Source organism: Dipodomys ordii, unplaced genomic scaffold (genome assembly GCF_000151885.1).
Source record: "Dipodomys ordii isolate 6190 unplaced genomic scaffold, Dord_2.0 Scaffold132, whole genome shotgun sequence".
Lineage (NCBI taxonomy): Eukaryota > Metazoa > Chordata > Mammalia > Rodentia > Heteromyidae > Dipodomys > Dipodomys ordii.
In genome coordinates, this window is record NW_012267348.1 from 4,532,941 (window position 1) to 4,558,615 (window position 25,675).

Genomic DNA, 25,675 nt, shown 5'->3' on the forward strand with positions numbered 1-25,675 from the left:
GCCAGATGCTGCCAGCTTTGAGGGTGTTAGGGCTGATGAGGGGCATAGTGTCCCAGCCCCCTGGAAGTAACTTATTGGCCTAGGGTCCTATGTGGATCCTCACAGCCCCACACTGCTGTCTCTGAGCCTTTCTCCTTCCCTGACCCAGGACTTGGTTCCTAGCCACACTCTGACTCACCTTTAGCCTTGTATGTCCGCAGATCAGGAGCTGGCTTCCCCAAAATCACCAGGAAACCTAAGTATCAGCTGCATTGAGTGCCTAATATTTCTTCACCTTATTGTTATAAAAGTAGTACTTCACCAGGTGCTGGTGGCTCATCCCTGTAACCCTAACTACTAAGGAGGCTGAGATCTGAGGATCATGGTTCAAAGCAGCCTAGGTAGGAAAGTCCATAAGACTTGTATCACAACCAGAAGTGGAGCTGTGGCTCAAGTGGTAGCAAAGTACCCAGGCCCTAAGTTCAAATCCCAGGACTGGCATGAAAAAAAAGCCAAAAAACCCACTTCAAGTGTAATGAGGGCAAATTGAGAAAAACTAATAGAAACCTTACCAAGGCCTTTGAACAGCACCCCCACATGCCTGGTGTGATAGCATCAGGCCACCCATAATGCCCTCTCTGCTACCTGACTGAACCCATCACTCCTTTTTGCCTTGCTTTCTTATGAGTAGACTCCTAGCATCATACCTCTGGCCATAGCATGTTCATGTTTGTGACTTGGTGTGCATCATCAATTTACATGCCTTTTTTGGCCCCGCTGGGGTTGAACCTAGACCCCAGCTAGATTAATGGGGCCCAAACAGCAGCCTAAGACCTAGGAGAGCAAAGAGGGGCTCTTAGGCCCAACAACTCTCAGAAATAAAGCATATCTGTTCTTCCTGGCTTCCCTTAGATACTTCCAAAGGGTACTTGATGCCTTCACCCCACTGTCCCTCTGCTGCCCACATTTACCTAGGCTGCCAAAGATCCCCCTTTCCCCAGAAGTCTCCCTGGAGTGCCTTCTATCCCTTGTCTTCCTGGCCAGCCTTCTTTTTCCCCAAGCTAGGCTTCAAGAACATCTTCACTGGTGGATGTTTTTGGGGTATGAGGGATAATACCCAGAAATGACCTTTCAGAAGGGATGCCAATACCCAACTCTAGCTAGAACCTGCCTTTCTTTGAGATATGTTCCTGGCCCCCAGCCATAGTTCACTGAACATTGGTCATTTGTCTGAGGCACCTGGAGTTTTTGGCTTAGAGATCTCAATTTCCCAGAACCTGCCCCCATAGGGGCGGGACAGCAAGCAAGTTACTAATTCATTCCCTACTTGTTCTCAGGTTCAGAAGCAGCCTAGCAGGCACCAGAGCCAAAATGAAGAACCCAGCTGCTGTCCACAGCTGCAGCATTGTGCTGGTCTTTCCTTTACTGCTGTCTGTCCTCCATACTGCTACTGCACAAAAGGTATCAGGTACCTCTGGATGCCTGTGTGAGCTCTTGTGTGTGTGTGATGTGAACTAGCAAAACAGAGCAGGTGTCTGGGAAACTGGAGGGAACCTCTAGGTATGGAAGTGTTTAAGAGTGTGTGAAACTCAGTGTGTATAAAGAAATGGTATTGACTATCCACCAGACACCACCCTGAGGCCCTTACAGGTAAGTATTCCCCCACTTACTAGAATGGGTCATGCACTTAGCCACTTGCCCTTTGACGCTAGAAATGGAATGGAATAGATAAGAATATGGCTTTATGAATCCAGCTCTTCCACTCCCTGACTGAGTGACTTCCAGGAAGTTGTCTGTTCTTTCTTCAATTCTATTTCCTCATCTGTAAAAGATGGTAATCACCAAGTGCTAGCAGCTCACCCTTTGTAAACCTAGTTACTCAGGAGGCTGAGATCTGAGGATCTGGGTTTAAACCAGTCAGGGCAGAAAAGTCTTGTGGACTGAATGAAAAAGGAGTAATAATGCAGATATGTGAAATCCAAGCACAAAGTACCAGATAAAAGCTTAGTGCTTTGTGCAGTATATGGCACAAAGCTAAACTTAAAAACCACTGGGCTGCTCTGTGCTGAACTCTATATGCTTGCAGCCATTAGCATATGAACAAACTTAGTGTAGACACAAGCCTGGCACACTGTAAGCAACAAACAGTATACGCACATGTTATCTGTGCTCTTTCCTAGCAGATTGTACACCTCTGGGTCAAAGAACATCTGTGTGGACAAGTAACTTTTGGAGAGATAGGAAAAATGGGCAAAGATTCTCAACTTTTAGATCCTGCTCTACTGCCAAATTTCTCCCACTTCCTGTGGGTCCCTCCTCAGAGAAGACTAGGAGGAGGATTTTCTCCCATTTTCATGAAGATCAAAGTTACCAGAAAATCAAAGAACTAGTTTACTGCCCTTTCACTGATGCTGGAGCCTAGACACAAAAGTCCTGATCCCACCAAGGGATCTGAAAAGAGAGGACTTCGGATCCCCCAATACCTATGTACTAGCTGTTCTCCAGGGGGCACTGGAGGCCCCCATAGAACAAGATGGATATGGCCCCTTCCTTGTTTGCTATAGGATGGGGAAATGAACCACAAAGCTGCCTCTAAATTCAGATGAATGTTCATATGGGAAATGCTTCTCTGGGTCCAGCCTGAGGCCTAGTCAGAGACTAGATCAGGTCTGGGAGACTGGTCTGAGGTGTGCGTCATGGCCCACTCTTGAAGAGCTCTGGTGGCACTGAAACTATCTAACCCTCTTCCCCTTTGCTGGTCCAGAATGACATCGACATCTACAGCCTTACTGTGGACTCCAAGGTTTCATCCCGGTTTGCACATACGGTTATCACCAGCCGAGTGGTCAACAGAGCCGATACCGTGCGGGAGGCCACCTTCCAGATGGAACTGCCCAAGAAAGCCTTTATCACCAATTTCTCCATGTAAGTACCTTCCTAACCCCTCCTCATCCCACACCAGTCCTGCAACTCCATGTCCTCTGGGCCCCTTAAGATTCTTCCAGAAGTAGGCACACAGGAAGCTGTGTTCCACCTGTTGGCCTTACAGGGACAGGAATGTTACTAAGGAGCTCAAAGATGTCTCCATCCTTCCTGCCATCCGGGCTGTCAAAAAAATGCTCAGTGGTAGAGCGCTTGCCTTGCATGCATGAGGCTCTGGGTTCAATTCCTCAGCACCACATAAGCAGAAAAAGCCGGAAGTGGCGCTATGGCTCAAGTGATAGAGCACCAGCCTTTAGCTGAGGAGCTCAGGGACAGTTCCCAGGCCCAGAGTTCAGGCCCCACAACTGACAAAAGAAAAAGTGCTACCAGATGGCAGGCAGAGGTCCATGGCACTTGTGTGTCTTCAAGGATCACAAAGTTGGGGTTTACTAATGCCAGAGCCAGGCAGGAAGTAGTCACCAAAGGCAAATCATCTCAGATTGAAAAACAGGACTTATGAACCCCTTTACCCCCATAGTGGAGAACTGCCTTGGCAGGAGACACATCTGCTCTGTCACTTCAGGAGATGCCTAGGATGCTTCTGGGAACTGGTGCCAGTCCTCAGTCCTCTGATGTGCCCTCATCTCTTCTTTCCCCCCCCCCCCCCCCGCCCCTGCACACACACAGAGTTTTGCAATGTTTGCTGAATTCAGCAACCTGTCCCTGGCCTCTGCCGCTTGACAGAGAGGGTATCTCTGAAGAACTGCATTGGGGGTTGGAGTCCGTGTAGTTGACACCTTTTCTCTTCATCATCCCCCCATACCAGACAGTAGCTTCTGTTTTCCTAGTCTTAAGCCTGGGCTGGAACCTTCCAGCCTCCACTAGGAGCCAAGGCCATGCCTCAGCTGATAGCCCAGGTCTGGCACCATCCTCTGCCCCCACACTTTGCTCCTCTATGAGATAGGGACACAAGGGCAAGGTTCTCTGCTCCTTGACCTGGTCAGTAGCCCAGAAAGACATCCGAAGAGAGAACTGTATCTGGGAGGAGGCATCAGACTGTTGGCGTCATAGCTGCTTCCTGGCCCAGAGTTACATTAGACCCGGGAGGTGGAGGAGGAGCTAGTCCTGCTCCTTACCCCATATGCTGCTACCCTTTCACACCACAGCCAGACAGAGCAGGCATCTATTTACCTGACATGTCCCTATTCACCCCTCTTGGAATATTTTCCTTTCAGTGTAATGTCCTGGACTCTTCTTTCTCAACCCAAATTACGCCTGCTAGGAGCAGTTCCACACCTTGGAGTCTTGTCTAGTTGTTCCATTTCTATTTCCAGAGATTCCAAGCTCCATGCAGAGTACCTTCCCTGAGCAGGAGGGAAAGGAGAGAGCTTCAGGGAATAGGATCAGATGGCAGCCTTTAGTCCTGGGTCTGTTTTCTGCCCAGATTCTCAACTTTAAGGCTGGATACAGGGCTGGACAAGATGTGGTTCAGAAAGCTCCTGATGGTGATTGCCCACTGCCTCTGGGAACAGCCCATGAGGGAAGAGGCACATTGGAATATGGAGCCAGGTTGCAAGGGTGAAGAGAGGGCTAACTAAAGACAGCCAGCCTTGTCTCCTCTGCTACCTTCCGGATGTCCCTTCCATAAAACCCATGTGGACTAACTATACCTGCCTCCTGGAGGTGGACGCCCCACCTAACCCCCTATCCAGGACCTCCTACACGGTATTCCTACACAGTACGTAAATAATAAATGGCCATAGGCTCTGGGAAAGATAGATGTCACTGTATTGAAAAGCATACCAAAAGGCCACATGCCTTTGGGAGGCTTATGGTTTGAGACTAACTCTTGCAAGTTAGTTAAGACCCTATCTCAATCAACAGCTTCAGCATGATGGTTCATGCCTGTAATACCAGCTATGTAGAAGGTATAGGTAGAAGGATTATGGCTCAAGGCTAACCCAGGCCAAAACACAAGACCCCCATCTGAAAAATAACTAAGAACAGTGGTAGAGCTCTAACAAATATGAGGCCCTAAGTTTAAAACCCAGGATCTCCAAGTAAAAAAAAATTTTTTTTAACACATCGAGTCCTAGATAATCAGGCTCTCAACAGCTCTCACTCCATTTCTTCAGGATCATTGATGGCGTGACCTACCCAGGAAACATCAAGGAGAAGGCCAAAGCCCAGGAAGAGTACAGCACTGCAGTGAGGCGGGGAGAGAGTGCAGGCCTTATCAAGTGAGTTGATTGGGAGGGGGCTATAGACAGAGAGACCTCTTGTTTATTTCCCTTGCTCTCCTCCAGCAAACATAGCCTACCTGACCTGGAGGGGCAGGCCTGATGTCCTTCCCCCCCACCCCACCCCCAGGACCACTGGGAGAAAGACGGAGCAGTTCCAGGTATCAGTGAACGTGGCTCCTTCTGCCAAGGTCACGTTTGAGCTGGTGTATGAAGAGCTACTTAGGCGGCATCTGGGAGCATATGAACTACTGCTAAAAGTGCAGCCCCAGCAGCTGGTCAAGCACCTGCAGGTACCTGGTCCTCCTTGCTGCTTGGCCTCCCATGAGCTCAGCTCAGGCTCTTGGCTATCCTGGTGACCATTATCTTGCCTCCAGATGGACATTCACATCTTTGAGCCTCAGGGAATCAGCTTCCTGGAGACAGAGAGCACTTTCATGACCAATGAGCTGGAAGATGCCCTCATGACCTCACAGAATAAGACCAAGGTAATGGAGGGTGGAGGGCAAGAGCATTTTGGGACTGGTGCACAATCCATGACAATTGGGACTCTTAGCTGGAGGAGCTTCTGAGATCTCCAACTATGCCACTACTGGGCACTTAGAGCAAGGCCTAGACACCAACAGTGGGCACTTGTGCAAAATCTGAGATCTGTGATTGATGGACTTGAGAAGCAGACTAATGACCAAGTCCTGCAGTCAGGCAAAGATGAGGAGATAGTTAGATTTCAGTGTTCTGAGCCTGGCCTCTTCCAGCTACACACACACACACACACACACACACACACACACACACACACACACACACACTAAAACAGCAGCTACACACACCACACACACACGAAAACAGCACAGCTTGAAAAACCCCTGGAACACTGACCTACAGCAGTAGCTGGAATCCTGATTCCTAGTGTGCCTACAGAGGTGGCAGATGGTATTGGCATGACCTGCTCCCCACTTCAGCCCAGGTTATTCCTCTAGGCTCACATCCGGTTTAAGCCAACACTGTCCCAGCAACAAAAGTTTCCAGATCAAGAGGACACAGTCTTGGATGGCAGCTTGATCATCCGCTATGATGTGAACCGGACTCTTTCTGGGGGCTCCATTCAGGTGGGTATACTTTAGACAAGAACAAGCAACCTTGCCAGGCGCTGGTGGCTCACGCCTGTAATCCTAGCTACTCAGGAGGCTGAGATCTGAGGATCGAGGTTCAAAGCCAGCCCAGGCAGGAGAGACTGTGAGACTCATATCTCCAATAAACCACCAGAAAACTGGAAGTGGTGCTGTAGCTCAAGTGGTAGAGTGCTCGCCTTGAGCTGAAGAGCTGAGGGACAGCACCCAGGCCCAGAGTTCAAGCCCCACGACCGACAAAAAATAAAAAAATTAAAAAAAAAAAGAACAAGCAACCTAGAAATCTGTCTGCCATGACAAATTTCCTGAGCATGAATGTTTAGAAGAAAAATCTGATGGGCCATCCTTAGTGTGCACCTGGAGTGAGCACAGAGTCATCCTTGAAACAGTGTCTTTCAAAGCACAAAAAGATTTTCTCTGTGAAGAGCTGCTGTGAGGGTTCCCTGTCTGCCTTTGATGCCAGGAGGCTCATCGCTCATTTTTGTACTCAACTATAAGAGCTTCTATCACACAAGTTTCTGACATCATTATGCTTCCTTTTGCCCCATGTTTTTTTTTTAAGTCTTTCCTCTGTTTGATAGTTGTTAGGCTGAACCTTTTAGTATAGCTGAGTCCAGTGCTGAATCAAATAGGAGGCAAAGCTAGGGAGAGTTCTAGTGCTCACATGTGAGAAAAAAAAGGTTTCTCCTAGAGAAAGGCTGAGCCATGAAGATAGCAAAGGAGAGGAGAAATGGGATTGTTAGCAGTGGGATGGAAAAGAGGGCATAGAACACAGGAGCTCATAAGATTTGAAATGAAGGTACGGTTTCCAGGGTAGAGCAAGTCTGCATCTCTTATCACCTCAGTGTGATCTCTCTCTGGTCACAGATTGAGAATGGATACTTTGTGCACTACTTTGCTCCTGAGGACTTGCCCACGATGCCCAAGAATGTGATCTTTGTCATTGATAAGAGCGGCTCCATGAGTGGCAGGAAAATCCAGCAGGTGGGTCCCAAGGGCTGGAAGTTGCCCTTGAAAACTCTAGTTCCCTTATGCCACCATCTGTTGTCTGCCTGGTCCATCACCTCGGAGGTGGGGTTGGGGCTTCTGACATTGTTCACAAAATACATACCATGTCACCACTCTAGACATCTGTCCAGGATGCCAGCTCAAGTGTCACGAACCCTCAGGAAGCACCTCTGAGCCCTTTGCTCTTCTCCCTCTAACCAGACCCGGGAAGCCCTAATCCAGATCCTGAATGACCTCAGCCCCAAAGATCAGTTCAACCTCATTGTCTTCAGTGGGGAAGCAACCCAGTGGAAGTCATCATTGGTGCCAGCCTCAGCTGAGAATGTGAAGGAGGCCACAAGCCATGTAGCCAGCATCCATGCCCTGGGAGGTGGGTGCCTATGTAGCCCCAAAGCCTAGGGAGCTTTTGGGATATTCAGCTGGGAGCTACTTCAAGTGTGTGCCCTTCAGGGACCAACATCAATGATGCCATGCTGATGGCCGTGAAGCTTCTGGAGAGCAGCAACAAGGCTGAGCTGCTGCCTGCAAGGAGCATCTCCATCATCATTCTGCTCACTGATGGTGACCCCACTGTGGGTGAGGAGAATGCAATTACTGCAGGTCACCCTGCTGAGGGACACAGCTGGGGCTATGTCTGGGCTTGCTGTGGGGCCTGGAGCTAGGAGGGGGGGTTACTTAGACCTCTTCAGGCTTTGGGGTTACAGAATTACCCATTGAACAAATTTTTTTTTCTCATTCAAACTTGTGAGTTCAGGTGTGACAGATCCCACAAGGATACAGAAGAACGTACAAGAAGCCATAGGAGGCCAGTACAGCCTCTTCTGCCTGGGCTTTGGATTTGATGTCAGCTACACCTTCCTGGAGAAGATGGCACTGGAAAACAATGGTCTGGCACGACGCATATACGAGGATTCAGACTCTGCCCTACAACTCCAGGTGTCTGTACACCCCAAGTGGAGTGTGGAGCTAGCCAGTTCCAGACTAATCTTTGTGACCCATGTCCCTGCCATCTCATAGGACTTCTACCAGGAAGTGTCCAGCCCACTGCTGTCAGCCGTGGCCTTCGAGTACTCAAGCAATTCTGTGGAAGCCATCACAAAGGACAATTTCCGGCTCTTCTTCAAAGGCTCAGAGATGGTGGTGGCTGGGAAACTCCAGGACAAGGATCTTGATGTTCTCTCAGCCAAAGTCAGTGGGCAGATGGTGAGTGTGATTAAATCATACTAAAGTGGAGAATAGATTGGTAACTCCCTTCGCCTTTTCAGCTAGAGGGCCTAGGTTCAAGTCTCAACCGTGCCAAGCACCAGCTGTTTGATCTAGAGTGAGACTCAAAGTGCCCTGGGTCTTAGGTTTCCCTTCAGCTACCTATGGATGACACCAGACTCTGCCTCAGTGAATCATTGTTGCTTCTGGGAGCACCTGTGTGTGCCTGGCACAGGTAGACATTGGGCAGTCAGTCTGCCCTTCCACTGCCTACCCATTGAGATCATAGCAGGGGCTCCTTCCTAATTGTCATCCCCATCAGTCTTTATACCAGCTGCTGGCATTGCTATAGGCCAGACAGGGCTATTCCCAGTTCACAGATGACCAGACTGAGCTCCAGGCAGGAGAAGCAACATGCACTGGGCCCCATTGCATCTGTATCAGGAGACCAGTCTTGCTCAACTATCTCTGCTTCTGTGCCCCAAGAGGCTCAGCCTGTGCTACCTTTTCAGTACATCCCTGTGATATCACAGAAAAACAACACATGCTCTGAATCAGGTCCTTCTTAAGGTACTGGAATGTTTCTATGAAAGAGACTAACCTATCCCTGAGATAGGTTAGTAGAGAGAGATAGCTTACGTAGAAACATGGAGTTACAGCTGGGATGGTCTTTACAAACCCAGGGCCTCCATGAAGCAACACTGGGAATTCTAGGCTGGCTGAGGATCAGAATGGTCTTCTTAGAAATGGAGACTTGCTAAGAGTGATGGATAAGTAGGAAGCAGGCAAAACCCAGATGGGAAAGAGAGGCATTCCAGACTTGTGTAGCAGAAGGGCAGCATTTCTATAGAGAATGGCAGTGGGCAAGGGGGGGCTAAGCCTAGACTCAGGATACATACCCAAGTATGGTGACTATTCATGCAGACTGTAAGACCAGCTTACTTGGCATCAAAGCTATCTCTGCCACCTCCCAGAGGTGATAAATGACAAAGTCACCTTAACTTCCTTATGCCACAGTTTTCTTCTGTGTAAAAATAAGAATAACTCATGGCCCATTTCATAAAGTTACTGTGGAATCAGTGTCCAGCCAAGCATAAACCCTCCATACATGTCAGTAGCTGATATTAGCCTATAGACCAAAGGTGCCAAAGCATGGAACCCAAGGTGATTTAGGGTTGTTCATGGACAGATATGTCTTTGTTTTAGTAGTTACTTCAGTAGTACTATCTCAGACCTTAGATTTTGTTTGTTTGTTTTTTCCCCAGTCCTAGGACTTGAACTCAGGGCCTTGGGCACTGTCCCTGAGCTGCTTTTTTGCTCAAGGATAGCACTCTACCACTTGAGCCACAGCACCACTTCCAGCTTGTTCTGTTTATGTGGTACTGAGGAATCGAACCCAGGGCTTCATGCATGCTAGGCAAGTACTCTACCACTAAGCCACCTTCCAAGCCCAGACCTTATTTTTGAAAATATTATTGTTTAAGTCCAAGTAAAACAATGTTTATCTATTCAGTGCTCATTTAAGGGAAAGAAAACACCAAATATATACCTGTACATGTAGATAGGGGAAATTTTGTGCAGGTGATCTATATATGCCAAAGCTCTGGATGAGAAACAGAGAGACCATTGCCATCAGGGCAGGCAGGAAGTGAGTCGCATTGTAAAGAGCCTCTTGGCTTCTGGAGAGACCTCTGTGAAGGAGACCTGGGCTCTTTTGCCCTCACCCCCTATTTTCCAAGCTGCTAGCTGAGCCAGCTTGGGACGATAACTCCCTGCACTTCTCACAGAAGAAAGTAGCTAGTCCATCTAAAGCCTGGGTGCATGCTTTTCTGTCATTGTTCCCCCATGCAGAGCCTCAGCATGGAGGCCAATTTGTTTAGGGACAGTTTGTTAGAATAGATGAAGCCCCAAATTTGGAGCCATACATTTTGTTCTCAACTCTTCCATGGAAGGCCCTTTCCTTCCTGTTTTTTTTTTTTTTTCTCCATCTGTAGAGGCGAGGGTGCTATACGCTGTGTTTCTTTCTGCTCCTCACTGAATTTGCAAGTCCTTCCTGATGCTAGCCTGGGATTCAGGTCCTATCTTTATTTCCTTTTCCCCTAAAGGGTCAGCTAACACTGAACTTTTGACTGTGTATCTATCTTACTGCTCCTGGACAGTTGCTGCTATCTATCCTTTATCTCCATCTCCCTGTCTTTAGAGACCTTACCCCTAGGCCCCTTTTATATTTCATCTCAATTCAAAAGAAATGAGGCCTGTGGTAGCCTGTTGCTAGCTGCAATCCAAAGCAGCACAATGGGAATACCAGAGCTGAAGAAATTAGAACACAGAGACATAGAGAGATAGCAGGGCCCAGGGGTCCCAAGGCTACTTGGGCCCTGAGTTCTCACAAGCAGGTATATTTATGTGAGTTCAAACAGGGAAGGTTACCATGGATACATGCAAAAAATAAAACATCTGTACTAATATTACAATCAGAGCCAAAACAGTTAACTGAGAAACACTGGTTCCCTTATTGTTTTGAGAAAGGAGACTGTAACCCCAGGCAAGATCCAGACATGAATTTAACTTTAGCCTTTATAGTCAAGCTCTCAGATCTTTGTCTTAGCTCTTCCAGCACTAAGGAAGTGGGGTGGCATTTCAGTCTCTTAACCCTCTCCAGAGCTGTCTGTTTTAATCCTTCCATGACCAGTTCTCAGTGTTCTGAGTACTACTGAGGCAGCATTCCAACCTCTCAAACCTTTTCCAGGTTTTACAGCTCAGTTTCAGAGTTCCCTACAGCAGCGCTTGAAAGTTGGCCAATGCACCAATGGCCCTACTTCCAATCAGGGCTCAGAAGTACATGCAGGGTGGGATGGCCCTCAGGCCCTTACTGCTTCTGCCCTGCTTGGGCTTCTTTTTCCAGCACATGCAGAACATCACCTTCCAAACTGAGTCCAACGTGACCCAGCAGGAGGAGGAGTTCCGGAGCCCCAAGTACATCTTCCACAACTTCATGGAGAGACTTTGGGCCTACCTGACCATCCAGCAGCAGCTAGAGCAGATGTGAGTGGCCCTGACTGCAGACCACTGGGGTAGAGTATCAGTGTTACCCAAACCCTTTTCTGGTGAAGCAGGCATAGCTGGCATGGGATTCTCCTGGGTGTGGACAGAAGGATCATGTCAACTCCACTTCTTCCTAGTGGACTCCCCCAGAAGGGACCACTGGAAGGGAGACTGTCCAGGTACCCAAAGACCTCCTGAGCTTTGATATCCTCTATCCACAGTATTTCTGCACCAGATACCGATTCACAGGCCCTCCAGACCCAAGCTCTGAACTTGTCACTCAAGTACAACTTTGTCACTCCTCTCACATCTATGGTGGTCACCAGGCCTGAAGGCCAAAAAGAGTCTGTTGCTGAAAAGCCTGTGGAAAACAGTGAAGGTGAGGCTAAGACTCCAGCCTCCTCTGTATTCTGGCCAAGACCAAGTCCTGTCCCCTCCCCTGACAGATTCCCATGAGCTCAGGAGCAGCCCCAACTTGTTTTATTGGCAGGGAAATTGAGGCTAGGTTTCCTGGCTCCCCAGATTAATTGCATGTGCCTATGTAGTTTCAGTGTTGAGAAGCAAATTTAAGCATAAACATATCAAATTGATCAAAAGCACTGCTTTTTCCCTCTCCCCTCTCCTTTTCCCTCTTCCTTCTTTCTCCCTTCCCCCACCATCCAGAGAACAAACAGAAGACAGTCGTCTCAGGAGGTAAGACCTAATGGGCCCAAAGGCTGGCCTGGGTAGGGTTCCTAGTGTGGCAAAAAGCTCACTAGGGTGGCAAAGGTCCTTACCCTGCCACTTCCTAGAAACAGTGTGTCTGACCAAACATGCTGGTGCATTTAGTCACCTGCTCATTGAAACACTGGCTATCCCTTAGGCCTTGTCCTGGGGACATAGTTCCCATCTATCTGGGACCCCAGAAAGGTAAGTCCAAGGAACAAACCCAAGTCTCACTGACTTCCAGGTTATAATCCTTCCATATTTCGTGCCAAAGGAGCCCGACTGTCCAGACTAACAGGTAGCACAGGAAGCTTGTTGTGGGGAGGGATGGTGAATGGAATTATGACCCTGGCTATAGACTAGGTTCTGCCGTTGTGGAGGGGAAATTGTTTGCCTGGCTAACATGGCTGGTAACAGGCCTGAAGTTGAACTTGGATGTGTTTGATTAGGCAGCAGCTATGAATATGCTCCCTCTCTCCTAAGAAGAATCACTACACCAGGTAATTTGAGAAGCGCTGTCTGGGGAGGAGTTCTAGCAGTGAATGATTCCCACTACAAAGTGGTAGGCTGGGAGTGGTCCACCTGCCTTCTCTATATCTCACTGATGGCACAAGGTCTCTGATCCCAATGAGGATCTATGTTACCAGCTCAGAGAAAGCTATTATGTGTCAACCTTTCCAAACTAGGAGTTTACAGTGTCTCTTCTGCTTCCAAAGATGCAGCTAGAGGTCTCTCTAAAATGAATGGACAGCCTGGACCTCTTCTTCCTTCTAGACGTCTCAGACTCCCAACAAAGACCTGGAGAGACCCAGTAGATTTGCCATTCCGTAAGCTACTTTCTGACTCCTGGTGGGCTTCAGTTTTTCTAGGAAGGTCACTAAACCTGCCCCTTAGAGTTGGGTAAGAAAAAACACTAAGTATGCCAGGTGCCAGTGGCTCACACCTGTAATCCTAGTAACACAGGAGGCTGAGATCTGAGGCTCATGGTTCAAAGCCAACCAGGGCAAGAAAGTCTCTGAGACTTTTATCTCCAGTAAACTACTCAGAAAAAGCTGGAAGTAGCACTGTGGCATAAGTGGTAGAACACTAGCCTTGAGCAAAAGAATCCTTTTTTTTTTTGCCAGTCTTGGGATTGAACTCTGGGCCTGGGCACTGCCCCTCAACTCTTCAGCTCAAGGCAAGCACTCTACCACTTGAGCAACAGCACCACTTTCAGCTTTTTCTGCTTATGTGGTGCTGAGGAATCTAACCCAGGGCCTCATGCATGCAAGGCAAGCACTCTACCACTGAGCTACCTTCCCAGCCCTGAGCAAGAGAATCTTAGGGGCAAAGCCCAGGCCCAGCGTTCAAGCCCCAAGACTGGCAAAAAGAAAAAAACACTAAGCACAGGCCAGAAAGGGAAAGTTACCCATTCTGTGTGGGTCCAGCCTATCCAGGAATCCTCTCTTCTAGCTTTCTGCCCTAAATGGTTAGAGCATATAATTTTCTGTGATTGCCCTTGCCAGTTGTCCACCAGCTTCCCCTTTGCCTTGTCCTCTGCATTTTATCTCCTTTGATGTAAGCTCTCGTGGCTTTCTTACTGTCCTTAGGTTGCTTTATACCTATTGTTCCCACTGGATGAAATTCATTCCTCATGATAAAGCTTTTTAGGAAGGGAATGCTTTCCCTATTCCTAAAGCTAGCATCCTCCCTTGTAGTTTTTTATCCCCTTAGTCTAGACTCAGATATGACTGCTGGGGGGCAGAGTGTACTAGAATTTGCTGGGTAGCAAAAGGGAGGGGTGCCTGAAAGATGTGCTGATAACCCTGAGTCTTGACGGACTGCTCCCTTTTTGTTTCCAAAGTTTTTGCAGCCAGCCCCACTGTTGCACAGATGGCTCCCTCAGATCCCCATCAGACTGTATTACATGGTGTGGAAGTTCAAATCAAAGGTACTCCCAGGCCAGAACCCCTGGAGTAACTTCTTGTCCTAACTGGAAGATCCAGGGAAGAGAGAACTCTGAGGCTTTCAATGAAAGAGAGTTCTGGCCACACTTGTTTAGTACTCCATCCTACAATGTCCTATTCCTCAGGAAAGGGCCGAATGAATCCAGATCTTTCTTTCTTCTTTTAGAAACCACCCAAATACACCCTTCCCAAGGTAAGTGGCTAATCCTCTCAGTACCCCTCCCTATCCTTTCCCCCTAGAACTTTTTTTTTTTTTTTCCAGTCACGGGGCTTGAACTCTGGGCCTGGCACTGTCCTTGAGCTCTCAGCTCAAGGCAGCACTCTGCCACTTGAGCCGCAGTACCACTTCGGGTCTTCTGGTGGTTTATTGGAGATAAGAGTCTCTCGGACTTTCCTGCCCAGGCTGGCTTTGAACGTGATCCTCAGATCTCAGCCTCCTAAGTAGCTAGGATTACAGGCACAAGCCACCAGTGTCTTGCTCCTCCTAGAACTCTTTACCTGCCCTAGGAACTGTGTCCTTGCTGTCCCAGTCCCCTTTCAGGCTCCTGCTGTCACTATGTCACTGCCTGGGCCCACAGTGAACCGGCTCTGTGTGGACATCAAGCGCTCTCAAGGACCCTTGAACCTGCTCTCAGACCAAGGCCAAGGTGAGAGGTGCCCCAGTCATTGACCTAGAGAGAGAGACCCAGACACCACTCACATCCATTTACCATATACTCACAGAGATATACACACTGCATGTGCAGATACCATGTGTCCAAACATGACACTCCCACAGCAACTTGGGTCTCTCTCTGGGCATTACATGCAGGTCTGCAAGATTGTGTATATTAGCATCAGATCACAGAGTGAGGGACCAGAGCCTGAGGATCCAGGGGAGCTGCCTGGAGCCATCCCAGAAGGCTGGGCCTTGACAGACAAGCAGAGGAAAGAGTGGGGGTGTTCTAAGATGGAGGAATCAGGGCTGCAGAGTACAGATCCCCTGTCTCTCCATGGGCCCCAAGTGGCATGGAGGGAGGGATATAGTGGGAGGAGTGGGTGTGCCAGCCAAATTCTACTTACTAGTCCTAGAAGAGCCTGGTCCAGCGGAAGTAGCAAGACAGACCCTGAGGATGAACACTTCTCAGGGACATTCAAGTAGAAATACCAAGAGCTAAGGGACATCCACAGCAACCTCATTCCTCTCAGGACTACATGGTCCCCTGCTTCATCACTGAGATATAGTTGCTGTCTGCTCCCTGAAGCAGAAATTTCCATCTCACCCTGGGCATCCAGCTAGTTCAGATTCAGGGACTAGACAAAGATTTATGAACTTGAGACAAGGCTCCTCAGAAGGCTTACCAAGGATGGCCATTGCCAAGGATTCAGGAGCCCCTTCAAAACTATATATGACAAGAGATGAATAAAGAGATCATAAGAGCTAGGCCTGCTATGTAAAGAATTACTGAGGAAGCTGGATGCTGGTGGCTCACGCCTATAATTCTAGCTAATCAGGACGCTGAGATCTGAGGATCACAGTTCAAAGGCAGCCCAGGCAGGAAAGTCTGTGAGACTCGTATCTCCAATAAACCACTCAGAAAACTGGAAGTAGCAGCTATGACAAGTGGTAGAGTGATAGCCTTGAGCCGAAGAGCTCAGGGACAGTGCCCAGGCCCAGAGTTCAAGCCCCACAACTGACAAAAAAAAAGAGTTAATGGGGAAAGTAATGACCCTCCTTAGGAGACTAGTTGATGAAGAACAATTCTAGGGTCATGGAATCAGATTCAGGTCAGTGATCAGACTTGGTTCTGACTTGTTCAGTCTACCTTCTCAGGACTTGAGGTTACTGGCCAGTATGAAATGGAGAAGGCTGGATTCTCATGGATCAAGGTGATCTTCAAGAACCCCCAGCTGCGGGTTCATGCAACCCCTGAACATGTGGTAGTGACTCAGAACCGAAAAAACTCTGCATACAAGTGGAAGGAGACATTGTACTTGGTGCTGCCTGGGTAAGACCTGGGTTGGGGTCCCAAACCGATGACCTTCAGTTGCACTGGCTGACAGTAACCACAGACCTAGGAATGGAATGGCCAGGTATCTTCTGCAGTGGGCTAGTGGGCTACAGTCCCATAGGGATAGAGATTCAGAGACTAGCCCTGAGCCCCTGTAACTCTGGAGGTTGCCCAGGAGTCATTCTGGGTTCTACTTCCTCTCAAACCTAACTCAGGTCACTTTCCCATGTGCAGACAGTACAGTGTGGTTTGAAGCTAACTATGTAGTAATCCTGTGTGACTCTGCATAAGCCATTTAGTCCCACTGGAGCCTCTGTTTCTTCACTGCAAAAACTACAGATAATTAATTATTCTATCTCTGAGCCAGAGGGATTCAGCGAGAGGAAGTCTTGGAGAAATGTGCCATCAGATGGTGCTGCACCTCCCAGGCACACCAGAGACCAACACTGTCTGCCTGTGAGGTCCTGATGATGATCATGCAAATACAAGATCACTGTTTTCTGGGATGGGGGATGTGAATGTTATCCTTAGTGCGCCATGTTAGTCACAGTTTTGTCCGTGTGACAAATACTTGAGAGAAACAACTAAAAGAAGGCAAGGTTTATTTTGTCTCATTCCCACAGATAAATGAACGCATACCCAACAAATTGGGGAGTTTCATTTGAAAACCTTCCAATTTCATAAAAGATCTCCAAGTTTTTTGTTATCTGATAGATACACAAAGATAAATTGCATTTCTGTGTCTTGGAAACCCACACTAGAAAATGAAATCAAGGGGCTGGGAAGGTGGCTCAGTGGTAGAGCGCTTGCCTTGCATGCCTGAGAGCCTGGGTTCGATTCCTCAGCACCACATAAGCAAAAAGAAAAAAGCCGGAAGTGGCACTGTGGCTCAAGTGGTAGAGCGCTAGCCTTGAGCTGAAGAGCTGAGGGACAGCGCCCAGGCCCAGAGTTCAGGCCCCACCACCGGAAAAAAAAAAAAAAAAAAAAGAAAATGAAATCAAGAATTTCTGTTCAGTTGTAGTGATAGCCCAAATACACATAAAGAAGTCAAGATACATATTTTATTTTATTTTTGCCAGTCCTGGGGCTTGAACTCAAGGCTTGGTCACTGTCCCTGAACTTCTTTTGCTCAAGGCTAACACTCTACCACTTGAGCCACAGTGCCACTTCCAGCTTTTTCTTTTTATGTGGTATTGTGGAATCAAATCGAGGGCTTCATGCATGCTAGGCAAACACTCTAGCACTAAGCCACATTCCTAAGGTACATCTTTTAGATAAAGTTAAATCACTGGGTAATATAAATGTGGAGCAACTGTACTTGAAATAACCTCAAGGTACTGGGCACCAGTGGCTCACACTTGTACTCCTAGCTACTCAGGGGGCTGAGATCTAAGGATCACAATTCAAAGCTAGTTCAGGCAAGAAAACCCATGGGAGTCTTATCTCTAATTCACCACTCCAACTCTGGAAGTAGAGCTATGGCTGAAGTGATAGGGTGCCAGCCTTGAGTGAAAAAGCAAAGGGACAGCACCAAGGCCCTGAACTCAAGCCCCAATACTGGCACAAAATCATCATCATCATCATCATCATCATCACCATCATCATCACCACCACCTCACAGTAACAGAGTTTTACTCCACATGTTTAAGGGAAACTAACATTCATAAAGAAACAAAGGGACAAGGATTTCAAGATTATTTTAAGTAAAAAAGGAAGATACAGACTTAAAAGAGACTTATCCTCTAGCCATTAAAACACATTATTAAATACTAATCATCAAAAGAAAGTGGCATGAGACACAAAAACAGAAGGTACAGAGTAGGTGTATCAGAGAAACTGTTCATCAGACTTTTTCATTTCTGTGACCAAATACTGAGAGAAACAACTTAAGGGAAAGAAGATTGATTTTGAATCAGTTTCAGAGTTTTTAGTCAACATGATGGTGATGTGGTGGAACAGAGTAGCTCAATCATGATAGCTAGGAAGCAAGGACAGAGAATGCCTCAGCTATCTGGCTTTCTCTTTACCCTCTCTCCTCCCCACTTTTTAAAAAATATAATTTTATTGTTAATGTGTTGTACCATTTCATAAGTCAGGTAATGAGTATAGTTCTTGTTTAGGACAAGATCAACCCTTCCTCTGCTTTCCCCCAGTTTTCCCCTCCCATCCCTGTCCACAAGTTACTGTTTTGGTGGTATTTGTGCTTGAACTCTGGGCCTCATATTTGATACACAAATACTTTACCAGTAGAGCCAAACCAATCCTTTAGCTGAAGGGTTTTTTTTGGTCTGTCATGGGGCTTGAACTCTGGGCTTGGGCGCTGTCCCTGAGCTCTTCAGCCCAAGGCGAGCACTCTACTGCTTGAGCCATAGTGCCACTTCCGGTTTTCTAGTGGTTTATTGGAGATAAGAGTCTCACAGACTTTCCTGCCTGGGCTGCCTTTGAACCATGACCTTCAGATCTCAGCCTCCTGAGTAGCTAGGATTACAGGCATGAGCTACCAGGTGCCCAGCTTTTTTTTTTTTTTAAGATAAGGTCTGTCACATTTTTCTGGGACTATCTTCAGATCTCAATCCTCTTATCTATGCTTCCTAAGTAGATGGGATTGCAAGTGTGACTCACTACTCCTAGTTAGTTTGTTGAAATGCAAATAACATTTTTCCAGAGCTAGCCTCAAACCCTGATCCACCCTAGTCTCTGGGATTACAGGCTTGGGTCACTATGCCCAGTTTTTTTCTCCTTTTTTATTCCATCCAGCCTGCTGCCTGAGGTATGGTAACACCCACATTCAGGGTAGGCCTTCCCCCTTTAATCTTCCTTCCTTCCCCTAATCTTTTCTGGAAATAAACTCCCAGATTTACCTAGAGATGTGCTTTAGTAATAAGGTCCTGGGTGCTTCCCAATCTAATCAAGTTAATAATCAGCATTAACTATTACAGCTCCTAAAGCATATACTCTCATAATTCATGACAGACTAGGGGCTGGGAATGTGGCTCAGTGGTAGAGTGCCTGCCTAGCCTGCATGAAGCCCTGGGTTCGATTCCTCAGTACCACATAAACAGAAAAGGCTAGAAGTAGTGCTGTGGCTCAAGTGGTAGAGCAGTAGCCTTGAGCGCAGAGAGGCTCAGGGACAGAACCAGGCCCTGAGTTCAAGCCCCAGGACTGAAGAAAAAAAATCATGACCAACTAAGTTTAAAAACAGGTTTTTAAGTAGTGCTGTCACTTGATGCAGGTGAAGCCTGTGACATTTCCCTCTAAAAGTAGAGACTCTTCACTTAGGGTTCTTGACTTTTATCACAGAATAAGAATCTCTAGATAAGTCATGATGGTAAGTGTTAGAGTAAATTAGACTGCCAGAAAACCATCCAGGTACGAAGAACAAAGGAAAGGTTTATGCCAGTAAAGGGACTGGCAAGACCCCTTCTCACCAGGTGAGAGGAAGTGAGAAGTGCCAGCTATTGTCTCAGGTGACTTTTTATAACCTCTGGGATTTGGGGAATTTGGCTGCCTTCTATGGTCATAGCTATCCCAAAGGGGTGATCTCTCAGGGAGGGGTAGGGCTAATCATTTGCTGCCTTTACTACATGGGCCTAGTGTTGCCTAGGGAAAGAGCATGTTAAGTATGTTAACCCAGAAGCCTCTTCTGGGCTAACAGGAAGAAAACTTGGCAGAACTTTACTAAGCAAGTAGGCATGCAGACAAATGAGCAAACAGAAAGGCAGACACACTAATGGTTTGGGTGTTCTAACGGAGAGACACAGAGAGACACACAGCTCTTTGGCTGTTAGGGAATTTTGTAAAGGCAGGGGGTCTGCCTTTAAGTTATGCAAAGGTAGACATTTTATCTTTGCTCTAATTATTCCTGGTGTTATACTTTCTCAGTTCCTGGGTGTTTGGGGGCATTTCTTTTATGTAACAATGCATCCTGTCATAAAACAGATGCTTATTCTTAAGATAAGGAAGGCATCCTGTTGTCTACATTTTGGGTAGGATGGTAGGTTTGGGAGGAGCCTTTCTCTCAGGAAGGCATATATGCTCCCCAAAAGATATTAATTCTTGGGGTGAGAAATGCATTTCTCAGGAAGGAATGCACCCTGTTGTCTCGCTGAAGCAAAGATACTGCTTCTGTTTTTCTGAGACGCCTTTATCAGGCCTCATTTCCCTCAATTTATCCTGCTCCACTCAGTGCCAGGGAAACGATATCATTAATCTAATGTTGGTCCTTTTCTACCAATAAGAAAGCTGAGCTCAGATTTAAGTAACTTCCTGCCCAAGGCCACATTATGACTTCCCAGACAAGAAGGGAGCCCCAGTCAATTCCATGTGGCCATCTGAGGCTCCATGCAGATTTCTCTGCCTTCCTGCTCAGGGGGTTGGGTTTCTCCACAGCCTGAAGATGACCATGGACAAGAAAGGCCTCCTACTGCTCAGTGGCCCAGACAAAGCAACCATTGGTGTATTGTCCTGGCATGGCCCTGAGAAGGGGCTCCTGCTCCTTCTTCGTGACACTGACCGCTTCTCCAGCCTCGTCAACGGGACCCTTGGTATTCCACCTGCCCTAAAACACTACTCTGCTTGGGAACAGGCAGCAACCTCTCCTCTTCTAGTCTCTCACACAGTGTCTCTCCTTGATGATTTGCTCTCTCTATCTCAGGCCAGTTTTATAAGGACCCAGTTTGGAGCCCACCAGAAACAGAAGATGACAGCAGAAGGACATTGAGGGTCCAGGGAACAGACTATTCTGCTACCAGGTGATGCAATAAAAGCAAGCCAGAGTGCAGCCAGAGACAGGGTGGTAACTCGGAGGCTAGCAGCTAGGCTCTTGCAGAACCCCATTCTTTCTTTCCTGGATCAGGAACTAGAAATAGTGGAAGGCCAATAGCTTAGGTACATACCTGAGCCAGCTCTCCATGTCTCCACAAAGGACAGTCAGCTCAGGCCCAAGAGTACTAGGATTGGTTGGGGACAGTAGGAAAGTCTTGCCTCTGTTACCAATTCTCGGAGCCCTAGACCATAGAGACCACAGACACTGGGTCACTTTGGTAACCCAGTGATGACTGGGCCTCCTTTGCCTGTGCTAGAGGGAATTTTGGAGGGACTTGGATACTCCCAAGCCTCCTGTCCCTAGCTATCCCACCTCTTCCCAGCACACCTGCGGATTTGCTGACTATCTGTCTCTGTCTGTTCTTTCTCCATGCCAGAGAGGTCAAGTTGGATTATCAAGAGGGGACCCCAGGGACAGAGATTTCCTGCTGGTTGGTGGAGCTGTAGTGCAGATGGGAGTATCTGTACCCTCTATGACATCTTGTGATGGGAAGATAGCTTCCAATCTATGGCTGAGGGGCACTGGTAGGGCCTGGATGTGATGGGGAGGGGGCATCCTATGCATTGAATAAAGAAAGGTACTGTAAGCCCAGGGAATGTGTCTGTGGTTCTATATGAGTAAACTCAGGATCCCATCCTGAACACCTACCCTTGTGGAACTTTAGACCTTTTCACTATTCGTCTCCTTTGGCCAGGAAGGCCCATGAAGAACTTTTAGCATTATTTCTTTTTTAAGTAAAAAAATGAAGACTAAACCACTCATTTGAAATAGGAGTGTAAAATTCATGTAGCCTCCACTCAGGGGCTTACACCTAGAACAGAGACTGTGGTTGCTTTACTGTTACCTGGATAGTAGAAACCAGTTTTTACTCCAAAAGTGGGGATTAACCTTTTCTCTCTTTCTTTTCTTATGTCTGGAAAATGGAGGAGAAAGGAAGGAAATAGGCCAGATTCATCTTCCACAAGCAAGGACTGTTCATTGAGATATAGCAGGGAGGGTGTGCACAGCCTTCCCTTGTAACGTGGAGACTGTAAAGAGGTGGGACATGAGCTGGGTTTCTATGAGGTCTGAGCAAGGAGGCAGAGGTTGATGAGAAGGCCATTAGGTAGATACTGTTACAAACATGAAACACCAGTGCCCTTGTTTGGCCTGGGGTTTTTTGGTTTTTTATTTACGTAGCGATTCAAAGGAGTTGCCTTTTAACAAAGGAGTTTATAAATACAATATATCTTGATCAGTGTCACCCTTTTCAACATCCTCTCCCATCCCTTTCCTCCTCATCCCTTCCCTCATTCTTCTTAATCTTGTAGGATATATCTTGGGTTCTTGAGTTTATTTTTCCCCTTTTCTCTTCATTCATCTACCCTTTCCCTTGACTCCACCCCACCCCTTTCTGGCTTGTTCTTTATAGGTCAACTCTCAAACTTTTTTTTTGTTGTTGGTACTAGTGTTTGAACTTAAGACCCTATAGGCACTGATGTATAGGCATTCTACACCTGAGCCATGTCCTGAGCTCTTTTGCTTTCATTATTTTTAAAGAGAGTCTTGTTGTTGTTGTTGTTTTTTGCCAACGTCAGCCAAATAGTCTAGAGACAATTTGAAGTACACAGGAGGACAGGAACAGGTTACCTCTGATAAACCACCAGAAACCAAAAGTGGTGCTGTGGCTCAAGTGGTAGAGCGCTCGCCTTGAGCCAAAGAGCTGAGGGACAGTGCCCAGGCCCAGAGTTCAAGCCCCATGGTCGACCAAAAAAAAGTTTCATGGACTTTCCTGCCAAGGCTGGCTTTGAACTGTGATCCTCAGATCTCAGCCTCCTGAGTAGCTAGGATTACAGGTATGAACCACCAGCACCTGGCTTCTGGGCAGGATTTTGTTTGGGGATCACCTCCTCCTTTCTTAGACCCACTCAGCTCTGCTGCTAGGAGATGCCTTTTTACACTTAGGCAGGACAACTCTCCATTGCACACATGTAAATGTGGACCTCATGCTGACGTGGATCCTCAACCCACTCAGGACCAGATGGAGCTGCACAGCCTGTTCTCTCTAAGGGATCCCTTCATAGGTTTGGACCTATTAGCCAATTTAACCCAGACCTCTGCTACATTCATCCTAGAGCCAGGAAAGGCCATCAGATTGGGAGGGCCATTCTAGTGCCCCCTCTCTAGATCATAAACAGCCATCAGACTGCAAGAGTGCCCCACAGCCTCCTGGGAGTTCCCTTCCCTTTAGTCCCCTCTCCATGTCCCAGACCAGTGTGAGCTCTAGAAAAGCCTAGTTTGGGCTCCAGCAGAAGGAAGTGGCTGTGAGCCCTTTGCAGTGGGAGATACTGATAGAGACCACCCCTACTGACGTTGAGGACTCTACAATTTGATTCCATTCTCTTCCATCCTTTGTGTGCCCCATGTTCTGTGATTTAACAAATAATCCACTGCTCCTCCAGTAGGGTCTCTTCCCCCCAGCATGCTCCTAGCCCCTCAGGCACAGTGCTGCAGAGGCAAAGGATTGGGACAGAATATAAGTTGGAAACAGCCAGTGTGTCTGGAGACTAGAAAACAAGGAGGAACATCTGGAAAGGAATGAGAAGAAGCTGGAGAGGCCAAAGAAGGCCTTTTGACTCGATCCCAAGCTCAATAAATAGGAGATGACACCTGTAGGGTGCTCTGTGGGCAGCTCGCTGAGAGGCAGGAGAGGAGGCAGTGAGACCCAGGCAAGGCAACTGCAGCCATCCAAGCTAGAATGCTTCTCCAGGAACCTCTCTCTGCCTTGTTACCTCACCCCAGGCTCACTGGTAGGGAAGCCAATGGTCATCATGAAGGGATGGGAGGATCCCAGGAAGACCTGGCCCAGCTGAAGGCAGGGAGCCATGAAAATAGGACTGGATTACTGTTTGTGTGTCCCATATCCTGGCCTACGATATTGTGTTAATTTGGTAACCCAAGGGAAGGATAGATGGGTGGCTGGGTAGGTGGTAAATGGGGGGAATGATAAAAGGCACAGATGGGTGGTAGAATAGATGAATGGGTAAGAGATGTATGGCTGGAAGGATAGTGAATGGATAATTTGGATCTGGAATGGCCCTCAAAATCCATGTGTTCAAAGCGTGGTTGCCAGACCATGGCACTACTGAGAAGTGATTGGTCCTTTAGGAGGTGGGATCTAGAGGAAGGATGTTAGTACTGGAGACCATGCCTTTCCTTTTATTCTTTTTGCTTCTTTTTGGTCACCACCATAACAGGAACAAACCTCCACAATGCAGTCTCAACATGATGTACTGTGCGACCATAAGCCTAAAGTGATGGCACCCAGCCATTTTAGGTTTAACCTAAAATCATGAGTCAAAATAAATCTCTTTTCTAAGTTGATATCTCTTGTTTCTTGTTATGGAACAAAAAGCTTACTCACATAGGTGGACAGGTTGAGGGATAGGTGACACTATGTTTGCCAGGGAGTACTTTCTACTTGTGACAGTCCTGATAGGAGCTATGCCCCCTGACTTTAAAAACAAGACATTACTGGACTCTGAAATGCACTCAACCCTTCTTGACTTTCCAGAGCTGATAGTAGATTTTTTTCCTTTCAAAAGTCATATATTTTACTCTGAAGTGTTGCTCCAACCAACTCAGACTCTCAGCTGTATCAGCCTATGCAGTTGCCTTCCTATCAGCTGTCACTCATTTGAAGTGCTGCCAAACTGTGCCTGTTCTTGGAGCAGTGGCTCAGGAAGGCATGCAGAGGCTAGTAGCTATCTGGTTTCCATATTAGGCTTTATTGTCCCAGTCCCTCCCATAGGCCCCATTCTGTGCCCCTATTCCAGATGCCCCATGGACTGGGCCTTCTGTCTCAACAGGAGCGGATATATTTGCTTAGAACAGACTGGGGACAATATAGTCAGTGTGGACACCATCAATCAATCCTTCCCCATTGTTGTGGACAAACCAGCACATAACCTTGGTACCAACACTGGCATCCATTCTGTAGTCTTTCTGGGAACCCCTAAGAAAAAGAGAGAGAGAAACTATAATGTGCATGGCAAGCAAGATGGCTGTAATGGGACTGGGTTTGTAGCTCAACTGGCAGAGTGCCTAGCAGGTGCTAGGCCTTGAGCTTAATCCCCCAATATCAAGGTGGGGGAATGGCTACAGTGGCCATGGGCTTAAGGTTGAAGAAGGGTGAAGTTGGAAATTCTTGAACTCTGGGCCCAGGACCTGTCCCTGAGCTTATACCCAAGGCTCGTGCTCTACCACTTCCAGCTTTTTCTGAGTAGTTTACTGGAAGTAAGAGTCTGATGGACTTTCCTGCCCACACTGGCTTCAAACTATGATCCTCAAAACAGCCTTCTGAGTAGCTTGGATTACAAGCATGAGCCACCAGCACCCAGTGAAAATTCTTGTCTTTTCTCCTTTTTGTGCTAAGAATAAAAGCCTAACTAAGCAGTATCCCCAGCTACTGAAACATGAAATTTCAAAAGCCTAGAATTCTTAGGTCAAGAATAAGGTGACATCGGGGCTGGGAAGGTAACTCAGCGGTAGGATGCATGCCTTGCAAGCATGAGGCCCTGGGTTCGATTCCTCAGCACCACATAAACAGAAAAAGCCGGAAGTGGCGCTTTGGCTCAAGTGGTAGATTGCTAGCCTTGAGCTGAAGAGCTGAGGGACAGTGCCCATGCCCAGAGTTCAGACC

The 25,675-nt window shown here is 47.5% G+C and overlaps 2 protein-coding genes across 3 annotated transcripts in view; one reads left to right on the plus strand and one right to left on the minus strand.

Moving 5' to 3' along the window:
• The first annotated feature begins 1,311 nt into the window (after positions 1-1,311).
• On the plus strand, positions 1,312-21,586 carry Itih4 (inter-alpha-trypsin inhibitor heavy chain family, member 4). Of its 2 annotated transcripts, XM_013030777.1 has the most exons (23): positions 1,312-1,440; positions 2,744-2,904; positions 5,037-5,141; positions 5,272-5,434; positions 5,519-5,629; positions 6,122-6,250; positions 7,139-7,255; positions 7,481-7,649; positions 7,730-7,855; positions 8,034-8,215; positions 8,297-8,482; positions 11,388-11,527; positions 11,749-11,906; positions 12,191-12,220; positions 12,477-12,530; positions 12,949-13,059; positions 14,076-14,162; positions 14,345-14,371; positions 14,709-14,825; positions 15,992-16,166; positions 20,559-20,713; positions 20,824-20,920; positions 21,371-21,586. In XM_013030777.1, the coding sequence occupies exons 1-23, from the start codon at positions 1,351-1,353 to the stop codon at positions 21,438-21,440; spliced, it is 2,760 nt and encodes a 919-aa protein (XP_012886231.1). In that variant the 5' UTR covers positions 1,312-1,350; the 3' UTR covers positions 21,441-21,586. The 2 variants fall into 2 exon arrangements, with proteins under 2 accessions (XP_012886231.1, XP_012886232.1); XM_013030778.1 differs by lacking the exon at positions 12,477-12,530.
• Positions 21,587-24,858: 3,272 nt separating this feature from the next.
• Positions 24,859-25,675, minus strand: part of Itih3 (inter-alpha-trypsin inhibitor heavy chain 3) — a 13,806-nt gene continuing 12,989 nt past the window's right edge. Inside the window, exon 16 of the mRNA XM_013030722.1 lies at positions 24,859-24,988. Coding sequence (XP_012886176.1) covers positions 24,859-24,988 — 130 coding nt within the window. The remainder of the gene's footprint in view (positions 24,989-25,675) is intronic.